Raw genomic sequence first — 14,230 nt, 5'->3', positions numbered from 1 at the left:
AGTGAATCCCATGATCTTTTTCATACACAGATGTTATAGAAAAAATATTTGCAAGTTTAGTTTCTTAGCTGTAGTTGCTAAGTGTATTCAGATAATTTAAATAGCTATTATTTCATTATTTCAGACCAACTTTAATACTGTTTTAACAAGAGAAAAATTGAGAAAAGAAAACATAATAAATGATCTTAGTGATAAGTTAAAAACTACAATGCAGCAACAAGAACGGGATAAAGGTCAGTACTGTTTTGTAATATGAGTTTTTTTAATGAAAATTCACGTGAAGTATTTTCTCAATGCTTATTTCAATTTGGGGGTCTTTCAGATTTGATAGAGTCACTTTCTGAAGATCGAGCTCGTTTGCTTGAGGAAAAGAAAAAGCTTGAAGAAGAAGTCAGTAAGTTGCGTAGTAGCAGTTTTGTTCCTTCACCGTATGTAACAACAGCCCCAGAACTTTATGGAGCTTGTGCCCCTGAACTCCCAGGTGAAACTGAAAGGTCAGCCATGGAAACAACAGATGAAGGAAGAGTGGATTCAGCAATGGAGACAAGCATGATGTCTGTTCAGTAAGTATGTCAGTCTTATACAGTATTATTTTAAGGCTTTTTAAGTTTGTAGTGCCATTTTGTAAGTTATAAAACTTGGAAAGGGAGTATTTTTTAACTTTACTGATGGCTCACAATCCATATAAAGTGTAATTCAAAAATGCAAAGCATAAACATGTCGGGAGAACTTGTAATAGACTACTATATGAATGACAAATAAATCGTATTAAAAAAACCTCTCAGGGCAAAAATATAAGATAGCTACATTCTGTGTGTAAGAGAGGCAGCTAAAGCAAAATGATGCAAAAAAGGTGAGTATAATGTGATAGAAAAATATCGAAAAAAGTGATAATGAAACAAATTTTAGAATTTAAAAACAAAGCTTTAAAAAGCTAAGGAAGAGATTTTATTATTTCCTGTTGAATAACTGGGTAGCTGATTACTACTATACTTTTTAAAAAATTTACTTATTTTAATTAGGTATATATAACAGCAGAATTATTTTGATTGATTGTACACAACTGCAGCACAACTTTACATTTCTATGGTTGTACACAATGTAGCGTCATACCATATGTGCAGTCTTACATGATGTCCATCTCATCCCACCATTTTTCCTGCCCCCATGCACCTAAGGACGAGATTTTAAAGACTAGGTTTTCACGAAAATGTGGTTAGTTGTTAATTAAAAGTTGTTTTTTTTTTTTTTTTTTTCCTTTTCAGTACCAGGGATTGAACTTGGGTCACTCAACCACTGAGCCACATCCCCAGCCCTATTTTGTATTTTATTTAGAGACAGGGTCTCACTGAGTTGCTTAGCGCCTCGCTGTTGCTGAGACTGGCTTTGAACTCTCCTGTCTCAGCCTCCCAAGCCGCTGGGTTACAGGTGTGCTCCACCACACCTGCCATTAAATGTGTCTTTGATAAACTTCTACAAGCCAAAAATACTTTAAAAATAGAATGTGAACTTTCAAAATTGACAGTTTAGGGTACTTCTCTCACAAGAAACAATAAGGTAAAAGTCTTTATGTTTGGAAATTTGAATACCTAATGGCTAGACATGGATATTTCTTTTTAGTATTGAATTATTCCAAACTAAAGTGTCAAAAACATAAATGTGACAAGTGATGGTGTGGGAAAAATATATAGCCTCAAGTACATTTATTTCAAAAATGAATTCACTCTTGTAGGAGAAAGAGCAGTTCTTATTATCTGGGGAAAACAGAAATTTGAAGACATTGCCCCTAAATATATATAACAAGTTTTGCTTGTAATTTCAAAAAATTTATAGATCTAGGTCTAATATACAGAATAGACAATATTGAAATGTGGTCTGCATTTATATTTACATTTCCAAAACCTTATTGAAGAATGTGAAGTTCAAAATTTCAGAAGGCTACAACTAATAACAAATTATTCTTTTACTTACAGAGAAAATGTCCCTATGCTGTCTGAAGAAAAACAGAGGATAATGCTCTTAGAACGAGTAAGTAAAAATTCTCTTCATGAAATACCATGTTGAATGTGTCCACTTTGGGAAAGCATTTAAATAACTTTATTTTGAAATATAGGTTATAGACTACCTCTTTTTTAGAAGTCTTCTCATTTGTGATCCTACTGGCTAAAAATTGTCAGTATTTCAGGCCTTTCATTTTCATAGTTTTCCAAAGAATTTTTTCTGTATAAAAGAAAAAGGTAGGTAGTTTTAATAAAATAAATATATGAAATAACGGTTTTACTCATCAGTGCAGAATTCATCAAAATAACATAAATATGAGTTATACACATTTATTTCAAAAATAATGTTTGTAAATCTGCAAAAATATAAAGAAAGATAATGAAATATGTTTTCAATAAAGATTAATTGAAATGAACAGGAGAAAATTGGCAATAGGGGTTTCCTCCAGTTGTATACAAAATTGAACACATTTGGCCAATCCTTTAAGATCTTCAACAATATCTTTTGCTTACAACAAGCTTGTTTGGTAAAAATCCATTGTCAAAATCGTACAACTTTGTTCAAATACAGCTTCTATGCTTTTGTTATTAAAGACATAATATAAATGCAAGATTCTCCACCTACATGAGACCTTAAGCAAGTTCTTTGGAGAATAGGTCTCAATTACTACCTATTTCCAGACTCCATGCCTAATATATATAAAGTTGAATAGTGTTTGGCTTATGTAAATGTATCTAAAATTGTTCTCATTTGCATTAAAGTGCTAAATAAAATTAAAACAGTTGGAAAGAGTTCATGAAAAATAACATCCCCATTAACTTTTTGTACCAGGACCATACATTTGTTTGAATATAAGAGATTTTTGACAATCATTCTATTTATATTTAAATAGTTATAAGGGTAAACCACAGGTCTCTTTTTTTTCCACCTGTAGACACTGCAGTTGAAGGAAGAAGAAAATAAGCGATTAAATCAAAGATTGGTAAGTTTTTTCTTAGAAGATTTGATCTTAACATTTTAAAATTATTTACATTATATTTCATTAAAAAAAACATACCATGTGAAGAATATATACTTTACTATTAGTATTTGATGAACCATGTTGGTCAGTGATTACTATTGATTAGAGTAATAAAGTCAGGTCAGAGTTGTAACTGTGGATTCATACTTTTTCATGGCTTAAAGACAAATATGTATTGGTGAAAATTAAGATTAGAACTGACCAAGTGAACTACCTTCCTAAGATAACTTTGAAAAAATTGAAAATAGTAGTATTTGACTCTTATGAAAACTAATTTTTTAGAATTTCATGAATATTTGTGTTTGGGATCTTAGTAATGATTCTTATTTCAGTCAGCAAGTAAAAAATTAGAGCTATGCCTCATAAACCTGTTGAAAATTAACATGCCATTTTCCCGGATGTGCATAATTTTCATACATTATATCTTTTCTTGAATCTTGTAAATACGGATGTCTAAAAGACAAAATTCTCTGTATGGTCTTTTGACCTACTTTGGCTATTCTCTAACCTGTGATTTTTGTTGTTGTTTTTAACCAGTTACTCCAGCTGCCCATTTTACAGCCAGTCACTTGTACTTTACAGCCAGGAACTTGCTTCGTTTTTTCAAATTCTAGTAATTATGATTTTTATAAGGAAATAGAAACAGTTCAAGGCTTAGGTTCAGTACTTTGAAAAGTTTTGAGTTACTTTTCAGAATTAAGCTTTTTAAATATCTTACAAAAAAATATCTGCTTTCTTTCTTATACCATTGTGATAGCATCAAAATTAGTTTTTGTGGTTATGCTTTGGGCCTGCTTTGCTTAGAAAAGAGAGGCATTCTTGCAATTCCTTTAGGCCCACAGACCTTGGAACACAGGCCCGAGGTTATCACAAGATGATGTAATAAATGAATTGAAGAGTGGAACAGTCCCAGCTGAGCTATGGCATCTGCATATCAGTTAGAAAGTACCATTTCTATTTCATCAGAAGAAGAAAAAAATGAGTTGCTACCACTTGTTTCATTTTTTGTTGATTATTTAAAATAGTCATCTGGTTCTGCACAGTGGTGCAAGTAGGAGGCTGAGATAGAGCATCACAAGTTCAAGATTAGCCTCGGCAACTTAGCAAGACCCAATCTTTCCCCCGCCGGCCTCTGGGTTTTAAAAAAATAATGGGAGTTCATAACCCACTTGAATCAAATGTATGAAAGATGATATGTCATGAGCTTTGTAATGTTTTGAACAACCAATAAAAAAAAATAAAAAATAAAAACTGAGGCATCTCAGGACTCAAAAGGTGTGAGAAATTCCTAGCTCTTAGAATGTTGTGTTCCTCCTCATCCCATCCCATTTCAATCAGAGTTGTGTTTAAGTATTTTGAGTAAGATATTTTTAAAGATAATTTTGGATTTTGATTTTTCAAAAATGAAATATTTAAAAACTAACATAATAGAATTGTAAAACTTAAAAACTATGTCTCTCCAATGTAAAAAATATGTGATTCTAGTATCAGTTTTTTCATTCAACCAAATTTGTAAAAATAACTACATAAATTAAAAAATGAAGGTAAATTTGCCTAATAAAACTAATAAAATAATTGTGTTATTGAACATGAGTACTGTGCTAGTTTGGATTCTTTCAAGCTGGGATACAGACTTAAATATGATTAATGTTGGAAACATTTTTGCAATGAACACATTTGATGCTGTAAATATAAAGGGTTCATAAACTATTTTTTTTTTAGATGTCACAGAGCATGTCTTCAGTATCTTCACGGCACTCTGAAAAGATAGCAATTAGAGAGTAAGTATTTTATTTTTATTTCATGTTTTTTTTTTTCCTGTGAAAAAAATTTATATTTTATTTTAGTCCTAATGGTCACTCCAGTCTATGCTCTTTGAGCCAAATGCTTTGTACTTGAAGGTAGTAAAAGAAAATTAGAAAGCGAGGTTTTTCTAAATTGTTATCCTGGAACCATTAGAATTACTTCCCAAATTATTGCTATTATGGTATCCTCAATCACACAAATATTCTTGAAGCCCGTTTGGCTATAGTTAGCAGTTCAGCTGGTTACACTTCTTAAATCTCCTATATGTCCTTTTAATTTTATATTGGAAAGACTTGATTTTCCTCATTTTTATTTTTATTGATATGCCACAAATTCATAATACACTATAAAATATTTCAGTTGAATAATGTAACAATTTTCCTAGATAAGTCAGAGAAATAGTTTATGGACACAGCACCTTTATTTGATTTATTCATTTTTATATGATGCTGAGGATTGAACCCAGTGCCTCACACATGCTAGGCAAGCACTCTGCCACTGAGCCCAGCCCGATAATTGTTCTTTTACTTGAGCTATATGAAAGGAGCTGTGCATTGGTAGCAACACATGTATAATGATCTGTCTTTTATAGCTGATGGGATAAATGCAGAAATTACTTAGTTAAATATTTTTAAAGACCCTTTATTTAAACTGTTTACTAAATTTTTGGTTGTCAGATATTTGTGTTTCTGACATTTCATGTCTCATTTGAGGTTTTTTGTTTTTTTTCATGTGATTTGAAACAGCAGAATTGTAACTGACTTTATTCACTATTTATCAAATCAATGGATTGTTTATTTATGGTCTTTTGAAGATTAGAGAGATGAGCTGTACAAAAAACCTGTTATACCGGATGTGGTAGTATATACCTATAATCCCAGTGGTTTGGGAGGCTGAGACAGAAGGATAGCAAGTTTGAGGTCAGCCTCAACAACTTAGGGAGACCCTAAGGAATTTAGTGAAGCCTTAGTTATAAAAATAAAAAAAACTAAGCCTGGTGTGCTGGTGTAAAACTGTAATCCCAGCTGCTCAGGAGGCCGGTGCAGGAGGATTGCGAGTTGAAAGCCAGCCTCAGCAAAAGCGAGGTGCTAAGCAACTCAATGAGACCCTGTCTCTAAATAAAATACAAAATAGGGATGGAGATGAGGCTCAGTGGTCTAGTGCCCCTAAGTTCAATTCCCGGTACCCAAAAAGTAAAACTAAATAAAAAAAGGTCTGGCGATATTGCTCAGTGATTAAGCACCCCTGGATTCATTCCCTGGTTCCAAAAATAATTAAGAAAAAAAAATACATTGATGTTTTTGAACAGCAAATCTATAAAAGCTTTAAAGGGACAGACGCATAATAAGCACATAGGCAGTTGTACTTACTTTTTTGTTGTTACCTTGTTCCATTTCTTCAGACTGTATCTCAAGCCAGTAATATCCCTTGACTTATTTTGACTGAAGTAAGCAGTACCTGGGCTTAGCTCAATTTCTTTTTATTTGAAATTGAGACTACTACACTTGGAAATTGGATCAGTTCTTTGACACTGACTATAACAGATCTCTCTCTTTGAATTTGTTTTTTGGTATATAATAAATAATTAGGGGGAAAATCCTTCTATGAGTGGATAAACTGATGGGTGTTTTTGTACTCCTGTCCGAGCGTCGTCGTTTTTTTTTTTTTCCTTTCTATAAACATATCACAGAAATCTTAAGGAAATTTTTTGTCTTTGATAGTTGCTGGCATCATGGTTTGAACATCTGTATATGACCAACCCTCCCTTTTGGAGCTGAGCAAAATACAAAAGAATGTGTAAATGTCATCTGTAGATTGCTTATGATACTTAATACAATGTAAATACTTTGTAAAAAAAAATGTACTGTGATGTTTATGGAATAATGAAAAGGAAAAAAGTCTATATGTTGAATAGATGTGCAGTTTTTTCACCAAATATTTTTGGTTCATGGTTGGTTGAATTTGCAGAGGATGTAAAATCCCCCAATTGCAGAGGTCTAATTGTATATACTGAAATATTCAAAATAAGAGGCTTGATGGTAACTCTCTCTTTGGGACAGTAAAATTACTTTCCTTTATTTAGTTTTCAGGTGGGAGATTTGGTACTCATCATCCTAGATGAACGTCATGACAATTATGTATTATTTACTGTTAGTCCTACTTTATATTTTCTGCATTCAGAGTCTTTGCCTGCCCTGGATCTCAAACCAGGTGAGGGTGGTAAGTGTCACATCCATGACTGAAATAATAGTATATAGTAGAGGAAATAAATTTTAAAAGATTTTTCCCCTATTATATAATCATATAAAAATTGTCACTTAGAGGAACTCTACCTCATTTGTTTTTTTATAAAATTGCTGTATCCAGATATTTTACAATATAGCTTGTGGAGTATCAGAATATATGAGGATTCACACATTTCATAGCCTAGTGATTGCAGAATTATATTGCTGATGCATGTTCATTTGTTTACAAAGACATTACCAATTTTTGGCAAAAAAAATATTACTTAAATTTATAAGTTATCTTTTCTGTCTTGAATTTTTTGTAAAAATTTGTTATAGTCAATATATATATATATAATATATATATTATATATATTACACACACACATACATATATATTTGTCCAGATTTCACATATTAACATTTTTGCTACATTTGATTTTTTTCCTATCTTGTTTTTTATTATACTAGTTAATACTTTTGAAAGGGGAGAGGGCATTAAGCTTTGTTAAGATATTCTAAACAACAATGTCCATCATCTATTTGATCTTTAAAGAAGTCAAAAAGGGGCTGGGGATGTGGCTCAAGCGGTAGCGCGCTCGCCTGGCATGCGTGCGGCCCGGGTTCGATCCTCAGCACCACACACAAACAAAGATGTTGTGTCTGCCAAAAACTAAAAATATAAATATTAAAAATTTCTCTCTCTTTCTCTCTCTCTCTCTCTCTCTCTCTCTTTCTCAAAAAAAAAAAAAAGAACTCAAAAAGAAGAAAATAGATAACTTGGTACACTTAGTCAAAGAAGCATTATTTAGAAAAGAAAACAAAAATGTACCCATGTAAATTGGTATTTCTCTTTGGAGAGACCTGTGAATTGAGTCGCTGGACTAAGCCAATATCGACATCTCCATCATGGCTATTGATAGTACACTCTTAAAATAGTCATGTACCGTGAAAAATGAGAAGATAACCTTACAATTTTTCTATTTTTTCACTTTGAAATAATGATTTTGTTGATTTTTCTTTATGTGTGTGTGGTTTTTTTGGTTGTTATTCTTTTGTTTTTCATTTTTTAAACTTCGTATTTGAAAGTGATTTTAAATTTGCTAAAATTTGTTATAGCCAAACATGTATGCATTTGTCCAGATTTCACATATTAACATTTTTGCTCCATTTGCATTGTATGTGTGTATTTCTAAATATACAAATAAGCAAATACACAAAAATGTGTACATGCATTTGTTTCATTCTCAGAACCATACATTGCTACATGATGGTTCTTTGCCATTAAATATTTCTGTGTTTAAATTTAGGAAACACTACATTTTTTTAAAATTTACACTACCATATTATAAAGACTCTCACAAGGCTTTCAGAAAACAATTTAACAACATTAAGTCATAATGAGCCCACCCCTCCCACATTCTTTTGTGGTACTGGGGATTGAACCCAGGGCCTTGTGCTGGAAGGCAAGCCCTCTACCAACTAAACTATATTCCCAGCCCCCCTACCTTTTTCCTTTGAGAAATACATGACAGAGAATGCCAATTGGTGTCATACTATCTCTGTGTGGTTGGCAAAAGAGTGGAAGGGGAGCATGGATTACCAGAGTATTTTTGCGTCTGTGATAGTGGCACTCATTACTCTTCTGGCACAAAGGGATTTAGTTTTAGATGATTCTTTTCTATGACGCTATGAATTAGATGTGAAGCACTATTTTACTCTTCAAAATATTTTCCATATTCGGCTCTCCAGATACTTTATCATCTTATCATGTGATAGAACCCTTTTATAGTTCAATTTCTCATGATTTATTTAGGATATCTTTCAGGCATATCTTGCCAAATTATTTTCGTGGAATAAGTAACAGTTATGTCCTCTGATGGGGATTACAGGACTTTAACATAAATAAAATATTTTATTGTCTGAATACCTTTAATGTCAACTTTACTGTGACAGCTACTTTTGAAATGAATTAAATTAATTAGATTCTCTGGCTTTATCTAAATGAGGAATACCTTTCTCATCCCGTCACCATTTTCAGTCTCCCCTTACATGAGAACTACCCTTCTAGACTTATCCCCTTATACAAGAACTATCCTTCTAGACTCAGTTTGTTTTTTTAACAGTTATTTATTGAGCAAAAACTATAGTCACACTGCTGTGTCAGACATTGTGACTATAGGTGTGAGAAAGGTGTAGATTCTGCCCTTTCTGCCAATGCTATTAAAATTAATACTCCTCAAAAGCAGTTCTTTGCTTTGATCTTAGGAAGATCAAAGATCCAGATCATATTTGTTCTTTTGATAGGTGGCAGTGTTGAGTTAGCCTAGAGTTTTTAGATTTATTTGTTCGTTATTCATACTTAAGATTTATCAGTTCCCCAAACTATGTGAGTTATGTGATTTGATGTGCCATGAATGTTCATTTAGGAAATGAGTTTAAAAAGCTATGTGTCATTGGTTGAAAAGAAACATGAATTCAGTTTTATCGATTATTAACCATTTAGTGATTTCAGTACTTTTCAAACCTTACATATTCTTTTAGTCATGCAAACTTCATTAGGCTTTTGATTCTGGCATTTCTGTTTTCATGAATAATTATAACTGTACTTTCAAAAAGAGAATAACAATTTGATTCATTAGCTTCAGGTGCATCTAGAAGACCCTGGGTACTTGGAAAAGTAATGGAAAAGGAATACTGTCAAGCCAAAAAGGTAAAAACTATGTTCTATAATATAAAACTAGGAATTTTATTTATATAGAAATTTATTGATGGTGCTGTTCTTGACCTTTTAACTTACTTCAAGTAGAGCTTGAATTTAATTAGATTTAGCTTAAGACAACAATTTTAGAAGTATTTATATTATTGGTCTTTAGGTAAAGGTAGATCCACCAACAATCTTACCAACCTATAAAGGAAAACTACTATAGTGTCTATTAAATTACTAATGTTACTTCTACACTATATTACTTCTACACATTGTATAACTGTTGACAACCATGAATTATGTTTGTACATAGGAGTTGATGTTCAGTTATTTTCATGCCCTACTCCCATTGAGGAAAGCTAGTGTAAAGTATTTGGTGGCTTAAAAATAGATCTATGGCTAGGCATGTTGGGGTACTTGTGTAATTTGGTTTAATTATTCAAGTGATTTCCTTTTTTCTTTTCAGGCACAAAACAGATTTAAAGTTCCTTTGGGGACAAAATTTTACAGAGTGAAAGCTGTGTCGTGGAATAAGAAAGTATAGCTTATGGAAGAAATACTTCGTTCTGTGTCATTTCTAATTTGTCCTACAGTGCTCATTAATCACTCCAGAAACAGCAGGTCATCTTTTGATACAAAAGTCATAATGACAGTATACTTCATTGGTGTGCATCATTTACTTTTTAACTGGCTACATTTTAGGAACAATAAATTCATCAAAACCCTTGGCTGAATTAAAATGGTTTTGGTTTTTGTTTTTTACCCGGATAACTCTAGAAATGCGGACCAAACTGTTCATTTTCTCAAAGGGCATACCCTGTGCATTGTGGCTTATGATTAGCCATATTAATTGCCTGTTAAATATACATTAGCTTGAACTTAGATGTTAAATGTTAGTTATTATTACCAGCATTTGTCCTTTTGTGAAATCAATATCAGAATACTTGCACTCTTTAACACATTCTTTATAAAATGTATAAATTCTAAAAAACTATTTAAAGAGGGGTGTTATTGCATGCAGATAATCATAATTTTGAGTTTGCCTCAGTAGATTACTAAAGCAAATTCTTTCATTTATTTTTTTAAATGCCCTTTGATGTTTCAAAAACAAAAAAGGAACTTTGTATTTCGACTGATTTTAAGATCAGCCATAAATAATCAGCAATCTTCAAAAGCACTTTCAACAGATAGGTCATCTGGGTTCTAAAGGGAGGGGTCTGCGCCGTTGACATTTTTGAATGCAGCACTCAAACCTTCCCAACGTCTTGGACTGTTTGGAATAATCATATTGATGAAATCGTAATTCATGGTTGAGTTTCAGAAAAAGATATTCATTGTACATTAACCATTTAGAGGTCATTTAAATAACAAAATATCATATTGTAAAAGACCTGTACAATTTTAAAACAATAAAGATTTGAACCTGTAAATGTGTGTGCCTTTTAAAGAAGGATACATTTTTAATATATTTGAGTGATTGTTGGGAAGTGTGAAAAATTGTTATGTATTATATCAAAGAGAAACATGTTTATTATGAAAATGTTCTTTACTGTGTAACAGGGTAAAACAGTGTTATGTAGACTAGAACTGTGTAAACTAGACCTTCAGAGGAGTTGCCATTGAGTAAAGGTATTTAAATGAGTTAGTTGAGTTGAATGAGAGTTGTTTCAGGTTTGTTGCTAGAGAACAGTAACAAAATGATTCTTTTTCAGAAAATATTTAATTTTTAAGTTAAATATTTTTTTAAGTATGTATATCTAATAGTACAAAAAATGGAATAAACATCATAGTGTATAGAAAACTGAATTTGACAACATATTAATGAATAAATGAACAAATGATTTCATATGTTTCTATTCAGTCCTTCCATGACATCTTTATGCAAAGAATACTAAAGCAATAAATTTACTTTGTATACAGTGGTTTTTGTTAAGCAGGTTTGGTTGGATCTAAATGAATCTGCTAGGTAGGCCTCTTTTACGTGCGCCATTGTGCTGCAGCATTGTGGTATGCTGTAAAAATAGGTCATTGCAATACTCTTGCCAGGCACCATGGTGCATAGCTGTTATCCCAGCAGCTTGGGAGGTTGAGGCAGGAGGATCATGAGTTCAAAGCCAGTCTCAGCAACTTAGTGAGGCCCTAAGCACCTCATCTAGATCCTGAAAAAGGACTGGAGATGTGGTTCAGTTAAGCTCCTCTGGGTTCAACCTCCAGTACCATTAATGTTGGATGTTGTTACTTGTTTTTCTAGTGTCCTGTTTTACATAATATCAATGTTTATATATACCCCCCTGCAAAAAAAAAAAAAAAAAAAGCTGAAATGATTTTACTAGTTTAAAAAGAGTAAGACAGGAATCTAATTCATGAATTGAGTTGTTAGTTTTGGGAAATTAAAAGCAACCCCTTGAGCTTTGACATCCAAATGCCTGGCTTTGAGTTTCAAATGTAATTTTATTTATTCATCCCACTGAGTCACCTGTGTTGGCCTTGAACTTCCTATCCTCCTGCCTCAGCCTCTCAAGTCACTAGGATTACAGGCATTGTAGTGTAATCTGAGTTGCATAAATTTTGTAATCTCATTTGTCTCATGTTTAAAAGGAGGTAATAATTGGACCTACTTCATGAGTTCATTTTGCATATTCAATGAGAATTATAAATGTTAAATAATTTTATCAGTTTCAGGCATATACTAAGCACTCAGTACATGTAGGCTATTTATACAATACAAGTGTACAATACAAGTGGTCTCAAATACAAGTGTAGCTTTATTTTTTTGTGTGTGTTTTTTTGGGGGGAGGTTATATATTTTTTTAATTTATTTTTTTGCATTATAATTCTTAATACACCAAGTGTAGCTTTATTAAATGACTGATGTTAAATCACATTGACTTCAAATAAACTTTCAAGCGTATGTATATTATATAGATTGGATTCTAAATATAGTGGACAAAAAGCATATAGACTTATATTATTGATGTGAAAAAATTGTCAAGGTATAAAATCTACATGTAAAAACATGCATATATAACTATATACATATATATGTATACATATAAACATACATATTACATATGTATATACCAGAAAAAAAACCTCTATTTCTTGGTTTTGCTTCCAAAGTGTAATTTTACTTGGGGGGACCACTTTTATGTGGTATGCTAAATTACATGGCTATACTACTATAAGACAGTTTATATTTTAATTTACTCTCTTACATGATAATGAGAATTTAATTCTTTCATAGCCTCAATCCTCTGCACTTTTATCTTTCCTATATGGTGTGTTATTTTTCTAGTTAGTTTACTAAGAATGACATGATGAATATTCTCTGCAAAATACCAAACTATGAATACATTTCCTTTCTTGTACAGCTTATGAATTTTATTTGAAGTTTTTCTGCTTTTTCCTTCTTGTGCTGTTATAATTATTGTAACTTTAATACTTTCAAATGCTTTCTCATATTTTATCAACTCACATTTTTCTCTAAGAACTTCATTTTAGAAAAATACTAGTTCTACTTCCAACACTTTGTAGCTTCCTATATTTTAGGACCTTCTTAAAATTTTTTGTTAGACACAATTTCATGGGGTCTCTCTCTTCTCTTAGGAAAGAATCAGTAAAAAGAATTTTCTGAATCTGTAATTACAGTAGGCTTTTATTTGATTGGTTGATTAGCAGGACAGTTTTTTGCAGGCATTTCTCCGTTGTCACTCCATTGTCTTCTGTCATCCAGGTTATTGAGAAATCTGATGCCATTCCATTTGTACGCTTTGACATACTGTTTTCTACCCCTCCTCTTTTCTCCCCAGCAATTTTTAGGAGTTTCTTTTTAGTCCCTGAACTAGGAAATTGCATGATAGCGCACTGTAGTTCCCAACCCTAATCATACCTTCTAGGTGATCAGTGAAACCTTTTTATCCAGGGATGCATACCCTGTAAAACAAAGGGAATTTATTTTTATTTCATGTTTTCTTTTTGTTGTTGTTGTTGTTGTTCTTAAACTCAGAATTCTGTTAAAAGTGCAGGCTTTTAGAATTTCATTTCTTGTGTTATCTCCTATTTTTTATTTAATTGGTATTGCAGTCTTTCTGGGAGTTTCTGCAAACTTTTGTTTTGAGAGATGGGGGTCATACTAGGTAGTCTAGCACTGAGCTTGTGATCTTTCTCCCTTGCCCTCCAAGTAGCTGTGATTACAGGAATGTACCAGGGTGATATGCACACATTCAGCTTGTTCCTTTTGAGTAAATTCTTTTTAATATGGTTTGAGGTACAGGTCCATATTCTTTTGCATGCAAATATTCAGTAATTCCAGTGCCACCTGAAGACAGTACTACAGTGCCTAATTACTAGAGTTTAGTAATAAATTTTAAAATCTGTTCATAATGATCAATCTGGGAGTAACAGTCCCCCATCTTTGTTCTTTTCCAAGGTTGTTTTTGTTTTAGGGGCCCCGATTCAATTCCATATGTT

The 14,230-nt window shown here is 32.3% G+C and overlaps 1 protein-coding gene across 5 annotated transcripts in view; it reads left to right on the top strand.

The window, feature by feature from the left end:
- Positions 1-11,606, top strand: part of Rb1cc1 (RB1 inducible coiled-coil 1) — a 74,727-nt gene extending 63,121 nt beyond the window's left edge. For 4 of the 5 annotated variants that reach the window (XM_046428613.2, XM_046428617.2, XM_058573997.1 and 1 more), the window contains exons 17-24: positions 125-233; positions 323-563; positions 1,974-2,028; positions 2,936-2,983; positions 4,745-4,803; positions 6,912-7,048; positions 9,696-9,766; positions 10,227-11,606. In XM_046428613.2, coding sequence (XP_046284569.1) covers positions 125-233; positions 323-563; positions 1,974-2,028; positions 2,936-2,983; positions 4,745-4,803; positions 6,912-7,048; positions 9,696-9,766; positions 10,227-10,304 — 798 coding nt within the window. In that variant the 3' untranslated portion in view covers positions 10,305-11,606. The remainder of the gene's footprint in view (positions 1-124; positions 234-322; positions 564-1,973; positions 2,029-2,935; positions 2,984-4,744; positions 4,804-6,911; positions 7,049-9,695; positions 9,767-10,226) is intronic. The other variant, XM_046428616.2, reaches the window with a different exon arrangement.
- The last annotated feature ends 2,624 nt before the right edge of the window (positions 11,607-14,230 follow it).

The sequence above is a fragment of the Marmota monax genome, unplaced genomic scaffold (genome assembly GCF_021218885.2).
Source record: "Marmota monax isolate L192 unplaced genomic scaffold, Marmota_monax_Labrador192_F-V1.1 WCK01_AAM20220418_F8-fsc00044, whole genome shotgun sequence".
NCBI classification, from domain to species: domain Eukaryota; kingdom Metazoa; phylum Chordata; class Mammalia; order Rodentia; family Sciuridae; genus Marmota; species Marmota monax.
The sequence above is the reverse complement of the archived record's forward strand: the minus strand, read 5'-3'. Positions and strand labels throughout refer to the sequence as shown.